Source organism: Bos indicus x Bos taurus, chromosome 22 (assembly GCF_003369695.1).
Source record: "Bos indicus x Bos taurus breed Angus x Brahman F1 hybrid chromosome 22, Bos_hybrid_MaternalHap_v2.0, whole genome shotgun sequence".
Taxonomy (NCBI): domain Eukaryota; kingdom Metazoa; phylum Chordata; class Mammalia; order Artiodactyla; family Bovidae; genus Bos; species Bos indicus x Bos taurus.
The window spans coordinates 6,754,819-6,764,305 of NC_040097.1; the positions used below are offsets into that span (position 1 = coordinate 6,754,819).

Genomic DNA, 9,487 nt, shown 5'->3' on the forward strand with positions numbered 1-9,487 from the left:
CTATCTATTTTATATATGTTAGTGTATATGTTTCCATGTGATGAATGGAATGTTTGTTTTAAAATAACTTCCCGTGGAGTTACTGAACCGAGTTACCTTAGCCAAAAGCCCTGGATTTGCAGGAGCCGGGTAGGCTTTGTGACATTTTCCTGTGTCTGAGCTGTGAACTTGGGTAAGTTATTTTGGCTTCCAAAGCCTAAGTCTGTCCATAAATCATTAAGGTAGTGAAAACGCTGTCTCCTAAGATTGCCATGATGATTTGGAAAGTCAAGTTCCTGGATGTAGTAGGTATATAACCCAGGATAACTTCTCCTGTTCCTTGTCTCATGTAGGCCCTGCCTTAGAATCTGATACCCAGTGTTAACCCACAAAAGCAAAGAAGATGTTTTTTCACTGTGAAAAATTTCTCACTTTTTGTTTGCTTCATTGACTTGAAAAACCTTTATTCCATGCCTCTGGGCATTTGAATAGAGGAAAGTAAAATCATAATTTTATGGATTATTAGATCCACACAAGCAGCCAGTGTAGATAATCCAGTGGTTAAAAATCTCTCTAATAAAACACCTCTTCTCTGATTTGTACTATACTTTTCTGCTTCAAGTCACCCGGAAAAACGAGTGGGCTTGGCCTCTGTTTCAGTCTGCCTGAAGAAATGCTTGAGGGGTGTGTCTTTGTAGCCGGTGTGTTCTGACTAGCCTGGGAGATAGGAAGGGGAGAAAAGAACATGATACTCCAGGCCTGGAAGGACTGAGGCATCTCCTCATCCAACAGCCCTGTACTGTAGACAAGGAAACCAAGGCCAAGCAACTCATTAATGGCAAGGCTGGTACCCTAAGCAGGGGGCCCAGTGCCCTGTGTCATATGACTGCCAGGCTGCTGGAAGTCTCAGGGATGCTAACACTGTATCTAATGCTGGTACTAATACTGTGGGACTTCCCTTATAACACAAGGGTTGAGGAGCTACGGCTTTGAACACAGACAAATGGCAGGACTTCAGACTTCATCAGGGAGGCCCAGCACACCAGAGCCGGCTGCACCTCAGGTGGCACGGGTGCAGGACACCCAGAGGCAAGGCCGGCTAGCTGGACGTCACCTGAGACAGGCCAAAGCCCTGGGCGTCAGCTCCTGAGTGGGATGGAGAGTTTAAAGTTCACTCGGTGTTGGGACTTCCCTGGTGGTTCAGCGGATGAGAATCTGCCTGCCAATGCAGGGGACACGGGTTCGATCCCTGGTTCGGGAAGATCCTGCATGCCGGGGAGCAACTGCTGCACTGCAGCTACTGAAGCCCGTACACCCAGAGCCTGTACTCTGCACAAGAAAAGCCACTGCAATGAGAAGCCTGTGTGCTGCAGTGAAGAGTAGCCCCCACTCGCCACAACTAGAGAAAGCTGGTGTGCAACAACAAAGACAGCATAGCCAAAAATAAATAAAGAATTTTTTGTTTAAATTAAAGAAAGAAATAAACTTCACCTGATGCCTTTCAGCTGTATTCCCCACTTGCTACTACTGGGAATGAACTCAAGAGTGAGGCGAGGTTGGCAGTGAATCCTGAGGGTGTCCCACCCAGATCCCCTTTACGGGCCTGCAATCCACCACTGCTGGGAGTGTTTGTGTGCATTAGTCACTCAGTCATGTCCGACTCTGCGACCCCATGGGCTGCAGGCCACCAGCTCCTCCATGGGATTCTACAGCCAAGAATACTGGAGTGGGTTGCCATTCCCTTCTCCAGGGGATCTTCCCGACCCAGGGATGGGTCTCCTGCATTGCAGGGAGATTGTTTACCGTCTGAGCCACTAGGGAAGACCTGCTGGAAGTGTGCTGGCTTCTAATATCTCCCAGCTCCCTCTGTCTATGGGGACCTGGGCCAAGTTAAATGGGAGCTGCCAGGGAGGCCATGCAGCCCCTTCCCCCCGGCCCCAACTTTGGCCAGTGATTGAAATGGGAGTACAGAAGCCCAGCCTTTGGCATCAAGTGGCACAATTCCCTCTCCAGAGACCCTCGTGGGGTTGGCTGAAGCTGATTCCAGCTGACACCACATCCTTGCTTTGCTCCTTCCCTGCTTCCCCCACTCCCTTCCTCCTGAGAGCACCCCTCAATCAACCGCTTGTATGAGTCTTCCCATCTCAGACTCTACTTCCAGGGACCTCAGTCCTAGACAGGATCACTCCTAGAAGTCCTTAACACTGTCCATTTATTATGATTGGTGCTGAATATATTTTGACTCAATGATAGTTCCTATCCTTGGTGGATTCCTCCCACCTCTGGCCCCATCTCCTTCCTCTCTCTGGGAAGGTTCTGTCTTTAATCCCTGCCCCTGACAGCAGTGGTTTCTGAATGCAGCTGCTACTTGGCCATGTGGGGTTGTGACAGCTTTAGGGGCAGCATTATATAGGAGCAATATCCTTTCTGATTATTGAATCTCAGAATTCATTTCACACCAAGACATCAAATAAAACCAGACAATACAAGGCAGCTCCATGGTTATGACTGGAAGGGAGGAATCTCATTGTTCATCCTCTAAAGTTGTGTTCTGTCCTTAGCAACCTCATCTGAAACCTCAAGAGTAGATATGTTTCTCCAGGAAGAGTAGAAAGTTTGAGCTGGCTTTGATTCGTGTTGGAGATGATGGACTTGTGATGGGAAAGATAGAAGACCTCCCCAGCCCACTCTCTGCCAAAAATCTTCATCAAGCCTTTGGTCCTCAGATAGGTTTCAATATCCTGTTGCAGCTGGACCTCTGACCCACATCGAGAATACAGCCTTTAAACACTCACTGCCCTGAGAAGCCTTCCATAAACCTCTGCAGAGGGAGGGACCCCTCAAAGGCTCCTGAGTGGAGGCAGCAGAGCTCTGAGAAGCAGGTGCCCGCTGGGGTTCATATACGTAGAACATATGCATGAAGGTTTATCGATAAAAATGAGTCACGGTCACTGACTGTCCTGGTGGTGTTGCTGCCATCTATTCCTTTGTCTTACAAAGGATATTTTCTCAGTTCTCTATGATGCAGCACTTGTATAATAAAGAAAAGTTTTCAGAACAGTTAAGTATAGAACAACTCCATTTGTAGTGTAAATAACTTATCCTGGACACATATACATGTGTAGATATAGACTGGAAGTGTGTGCACCAAAACTCTGGCAGGGCTAGCCTTTGGGTAGTAGAAAGATGAGCTCTCCTTTCCTTCTATGCCTGTGTGTCATCGTTCCTAATACTTCTACAGCGGATAGATAGCATTCACGTTCAAGCCAGGGTACAAGGATGATGCTGCGTAGCAAAGTGTCATTTCTGAGCCGTGTTAACCACTGCAGGGACATGGTGACAATCTGGAGTTGGCACCACAGGCTATGCCTCTCAGTCTAGGGGAGACACGGTTTGGAAAGCAATGATTCTAGCCTTCCAGGGCCAAAGGAGGAAACTGTTCAGAGCAGAGCAGAGAGTTGGTGGGGCTGTCCACTCAGGGGTAGCACTTATAAGAGGGAGGCCAGCAGAAGCTGTTCCCAGCTCTTGCCCTCGTGGCCCCTGTCAGTGCGCATCCTTCCTATGGCGGGTTCCTCGCCTGCTGCAGGAGATGGCTCCAGGTCGGCCACCCCACTTTGATGTCCTTTGTGCCTTTGTGTGGGGTCTTTCATTGTGTGTGAGGGGAAGGGGAGGGGACGATGAGGTGGGGGATAACCTTTCTATTCTTAAAGCTGATTAAAAAAAATATTTTTATTATAGTTGACTTACAATGTTGTGTCAATTTCTGCTGTACAGCAAAGTGATCCAGTTACACACACACACACACACACACACACACACACACACGCGCGCGCGCTCTTTTCTGTTCTTTTCCATTACGGTTTGTAACAGGACGTTGAGTAGAGTTCCCTGTGCTATCGAGTAAAGCCTTGCTGTCTGCCCGTTCTATGTAAACATTCTGCACCTGCCAGCCCCACAGCTCCCCCCATCTTCGGCCCACTGCACCCCCTTGGCAACCACGGGTCTGCTCTGTGAGTGTTTCTGTTTCGTAGATAAGTTTATTTGTGTCACATTTGAGATTCCACATAAGTGATATGGTGTTTGTCTTTCTCTCTCTGACTTACCTCACTTAGTATAGTAATCTCTAGGTCCATGTAAATGGCATTATTTCTTTTTTCGGCTGAGCAGTATTATATATACGCACCACATCATTCTCCATTCATCTGCTGCAGGACATTTAAGTTGCTTGCACGTCTTGGCTATTGTGAACAGTGCTGCTGTGAACATGAGGGTGCACGTACCTTTTTGAATTAGAGCTTTCTCCAGATAAATGCCCACCAGTGTGATTGCTGGGTCCCATGGCAACTCTAGTTTTAGTTTTCTGAGGAACTGCATACTGTTTTCCATAGTGGCTGTAGCAACTTACATTCCCACCAACAGTGTAGGAGGGTTCCCTTCTCTCCATGCCTTCTCCAGCATTTGTTATTTGCAGACTTTTAAAAAATATATATTTTTTTAATTTAAGGATAATTGCTTTAGAATGTTGGGTTGGTTTCTGCCATACATCAACATGAATCAGCCATAGGTATACATATGTTCCCTCCCTCTTGAGCCTCCCCCCAACCTCCACCCCATCCCACCCCTCCAGGTTGTCACCGAGCACCAGGTTTGAATTTGCAGACTTTTAAATGATAGCCATTCTGACTGGTGTGAGGTGATACCTCATTGTAGTTTTGAGTTGCATTTCGATAGTAATTAGCGACTTTGAGAATATTTTCCTGTGCCTTTTGGCCATTTGTATATCTTTGGAAAGATGTCTGATTAGGTCTTCTGCCCATTTTTCAGTTGGGTTATTTGTGAGGTTTTCTGTTGTTGTTGAGCTGTATGAACTGTTTGCATATTTTGGAAATTAAGCCTGATCTGTTGCATCATTTGCAAATATTTTCTCCCATTCTGTAGGTGTCTTTTCATCTTGTTTATGGTTTTCTCTGATGTGCAAAATTAAAGCTGATGTTTTAAATTTGGGCTTTCCTGGTGGCTCAGGTGGTAAATTCACTTCTCTCCTCTTAGTTACTGTTTTCCCTTCTACTTTTCCCTCTCTAATCCAAAATAATAATTTATTTATGATGATGGTGATAATAATAATTATTATTATTGCCATTGTGAAAGTGAAGTCGCTCAGTCATGTCCGACTCTTTGCGACCCTGTGGACTGTGTCCATGGGATTTTCCAGGCAAGAGCACTGGAGTGGGTTGCCATTTCCTTCTCCAGGGGACCTTCTTGACCCAGGGATCGAACCCCGGTCTCCCACATTGTAGGCAGATGCTTTACCGTCTGAGCCACCAGGGCAGTCTCCGTATTGCCATTGTAGTCCTCCTAAAGAGGTTGCAGAGTTATCTAGGAACACAGGAGGAGAGGTACTATATTAATATAATGATAAAGCTTTTAGGAAAAAACTCAGCATCTTTTTTACCAAAAGAACCAATGAATATGGAATTTAACTCCAGCCAAGGTAGTTCTATGATCATGGAATATTCTGAAATAGATTCCAAGGTACTAACTATAATGATAAAGATCACAATTCTAGATCATTATACAGTGTGATTCATGATTTAAGTCCAGAGTGGAATTTACAAGGAAGCCTAAGAGCTAGGCTGGAATTCACAGTGTATCCTCCAGGATAGAACAGTGTGGAGCTTCGGACTGCTGGGAAAACTGCAGGGACAAGACTCTGAGGCACAGCCACTAGGAGGGGGCTCTTTTAGGTTCTGAACAAGGTTCAAACCTGCAGTCCAGGGTCAGACCCAGGGTGAAGTAGAGAGCTAGGGGGGTCATCAATCTTGCCCCGCCTCGCTCCTGCCAACTGACCCTCAGGAAGTCTGATGGAACTTCCCAGGAGCCCAGGAAGGACTCTGGAAACAGAGCAAATTGGGTCCTGGTGGGTACCCCTCCCCAAACAGGTTATTTCCTCAAGTGCCAAAAAAGCTTTCTGGGAGACAATTTGTATGAAGGGTCAAACTGAGGCCTTAGGGTGTTATCAGGATGCTAAGTATTTTGACCTTCATCACTGGCCCATGAAAGCACAAAAAATAATGGGTCCTCCCCAGCACATTAGCTAACCTCAGTCCTTTAGGTAAGGAGACAGATCTGGCAACGCTCAGACAATTGGAACACCAGAAAATGCCAAGAGTGAGAGGTGGAGAGAGTCCCTTATTTGTCCTGGGTGAGCCGCAGCTGTGCCACCAGAGAACCACAGTAAATCCCCATCCTCCTCAAAATACCCTTGGACCCTGGCCCATTCCCGGGGGTGGCAGAAATGACCGCATGTCAGCACCCGTGTAGGGGTTTTCAAACCTAGCCTGGGGACTGTGAGATCCTGGTGGCTGGAGCTGAGCGGGGAGAGACAACAGATTGCGGGGCCCTACCCCAGAGCTTCTGCATCTGTAGTTCCTGGACAGGGCCCCACTTTTGCATTTCTAACAATTCCCAGGTGCTACTGATGCTGCTGTCCCCAGGACCCTACTTTGAGAACTATCAAGAACAGTACCTACTATTCACCAGAATGGAATGCTTTAGCGCACCTATTCACTCAGAAGTGGGGAGGGGATGGAGAAAGGGAAAGTAGCTTTAATAGTTTTTTAAAGGTGTTTATTAGTCCGTAAGACTTTACTTGAGAAAAAATCTTAATGCCAAAATACCCCCCGTTTTAAAACCAGCTTTTGAAACGTGTCCATATACTAAAGGTTACACATATGAAAAGGAAATCTACATGCCTTTTAAAATGAATTGTTTTCATGAAAGACACTTGGCTCAGAGGACCTACTGATTTTACCATTTCAGCACTTTACTGGGTGTTTTGTGGGGCTTGCCTGAAGTGGGTAAAAAGATAAGTCACATAAAACTCTGAATGCCACCATGACAAGTGGTAGTGAGGCTGAGGGGGGAGGGATGTTGTTTCAGGGGAGGGCAGTGTGGTGCAGGGCGAAACAACATGGGGTGGGGGCATTAGGGTCAGTAATTTGGTTTCCATCTCCCACCTCGCCCAGACAGGTAAGGGAGATAGTTAGCCCTTCTCTAACTTTTTGGAGATTCCCTTCCTCACGTTTCAGGGGATCATCTCGTAATTCTTGGATTCCTTTTCCGAATCAAATAAAGAAAAGGCACATACGCATCTCTGGAGGAAAATGTCTGTATTAAAAGCCAAAAAAACACAGAGTACAAGAAGAAACGCCCATCTGGCCACGTCACTGGATAGATCGACTTGAAAAAAGGTTCATAAAGTTCATTTTCAGCGGTAACAATATATCGATGTTAAATCATTCCCATGCCCCCCTTTTAAATAAATTAAAAAACAACAAATTTCAAATACTATGTTCAGATACAAAGAGCTTCTCTGACTACAGCAATAGCAATTTAATTTTTTTTTACTAAAACTTTCATTTAAAACAGTTATTAAATATATAAAACAAATACACAGGATTTGGTCGTTTTCTATAGGGCACGTGGGTGCGGGGAGGGAGGAGGGCAGGGTGCGCAAAAAAGGGGAAGGGGCCCCATTTCCCTCCTCTCCGTCTTCCAAGCTGCGGATCCCACCCTGCAGGGCAAGGGCTTGCATCTACTTTTCGGAGCCAGAAGCGGGGCACAAACCTGGCTTTTCCCACACGCTGGGGCCTCTTCGGCGGTCCCCTCCCCAGAAGAACTAACGGTCACTACAGCACGAAGCACACCGGCCGAGTCTCCCGGCGGGAAAGGCACCGAGAGCGCGGACACGGAACGGACACGGGAAGGAGCGGGCCGGGTCATTTGGTCGCCGTCCCCGAGGTGACGGCCGCGGCAGCGGCCGCAGCGGCCGCAGCGGCGGCGGCGGCGGCGGTGGTCCCCGCGGGCACGGCGGCGGGGGCGGCGGCGGCGGCGCTGGCGGTGGTCCGGCGCTGCTCCATGCCGTTGGGCAGGAAGCCGGCGATGATGGGCACCGGCCAGATGAGGGCGGCCACGCTCCACACGACGATGACCAGGGTCATGAAGCAGGCCACCAGCGTGGACTCGATGGGCTTGCGGTTCAGCCGCCAGCCCGGCTCGCCCTGCAGCTCCTCCAGGCTGAAGTCCAGGCAGCAGAAATGCAGCGGTTCGCCCTGCAGCCACAGCGGCCCGGGGGGCTCGGCCGCAGGGTAGGCGGGCAGAGCGGTGGGCGCCCCGGCGGTGGCGCCGGTGGGCCGGAGGCGGCCGGGGCGGCGGCCGCGCACCCAGCCGCAGCCCACGCAGAGGCGCAGGTCCTGCTGCGCGCCGCCCGCCGCCAGCCCCAGGTGCTCGATGAGCAGTGGCGGCCCGACTCGGTGGAAGGCGGCGGCGAAGAAGGCGCGGCCGTGCGCGTTGGTGGAGAAGAGCAGCAGGTCGCACTGGAAGCCCCGCGGGCGGCCCCAGCGCACAAGCAGCGAGCTCAGCATCTGCCGCTGCACGCTGATGTTGCACGGCGCCGCCGCCTCCTCCTCCGGGCGCTCGGGGGCCCCGGGCGCAGCCGAGGCCAGCAACCGCGGGGAGGCCGGCTCGTCTGAGGACGACACGTTGACCGAGGCGTTGAGGGGCGCCCCGAGGAGGCCCGGCGCGTCCACGGCCCCGCCGCGGGCGGGCGGCAGCGGGCAGGCGGCGGCCAGCAGCGCGGCAAGCAGGGGCAGCATGGCCTGCGGCGGGCGCCTACGCGCGCGGGGCTGGTGGTGGCTGCATGGCGCGAGGGAGACGGGTCGGCGAGCGGACGGCGGGATCGCGGGGGCTGGCGGCGGGCGGAGTGAAGACGCGTCGGACCTCCAGACAGGCCCGCGCGGGGGCGGCGGCGGCGGCTCGCTTGGCGTGGGGCTCCCTCCCGGCCCGGCGGCGTCTGGGGTTCCCCGCCTCTCCCCGCGCGGGGGCCCTCGGACGGCCGGGAAGCTCTGCTGGGCCGGGCGCTCGCGGGGAGCAGGAATCCCCGGCTCCGCTCCGCCTCCCGCGCGCTCCGCCCCGTCGCGCCCCGCCCACCGCCCGCGCGCCGCTCGGAGACTCCGGGGAGGGCGGGGTTGCACGCGCCGCGGCGGGGGCGGGGGCGTGGTCGGGGGGCGTGGCTGGGGGCGAGACGGGTGCTGGCCGCGTGCGGGGGTGGGGCTCCGGTTCTTGAGCGCGGGCGCGGCCGAGGCGTCTATGGAGAACGTCCGATGGTCGCGGTGGGGGTTGGCAGGGCCGGCGGAGCTTGCGGACGCGCCCTGGCGGCCGGGCCAACCGCCGGAGTCCAACTCCAAGCGGAGAAAGCGCTCTGAGAGAATTGCGTCCTCTTGAGGGAGGCTCAAGGGCCCGGCGACCAGCCTTTGTTACGCCTGAGGCGGCCGAGTGGTGTCTCACCTTAGTGCTCTCCGGACCCCGTTCCTTTCACAGAGGTAAAACTGAGACGTCCCCAGGTCACCGCAGGAGCCAGAACCAGAACTCCTGGCCACCGTGTCTCCTCAAGTCTGCAGAGTTCGGCTGGTTTTTAATGTGCCTCCAACACAATAGATCCACTTGTTAT

The 9,487-nt window shown here is 51.9% G+C and overlaps 1 protein-coding gene across 1 annotated transcript; it reads right to left on the reverse strand.

Moving 5' to 3' along the window:
* Positions 1 to 7,131: 7,131 nt before the first annotated feature.
* On the reverse strand, positions 7,132 to 8,948 carry TMEM158 (transmembrane protein 158). Its single transcript, XM_027523251.1, has one exon. It carries the CDS (start codon positions 8,631 to 8,633, stop codon positions 7,758 to 7,760), a length of 876 nt encoding a protein of 291 aa, XP_027379052.1. The 5' UTR covers positions 8,634 to 8,948; the 3' UTR covers positions 7,132 to 7,757.
* Positions 8,949 to 9,487: the final 539 nt, after the last annotated feature.

Excerpts from the sequence above, each read along its gene's own strand:
- TMEM158 (XM_027523251.1), bottom strand. The coding sequence starts at position 8,633 with ATGCTGCCCCTGCTTGCCGCGCTGCTGGCCGCCGCCTGCCCGCTGCCG.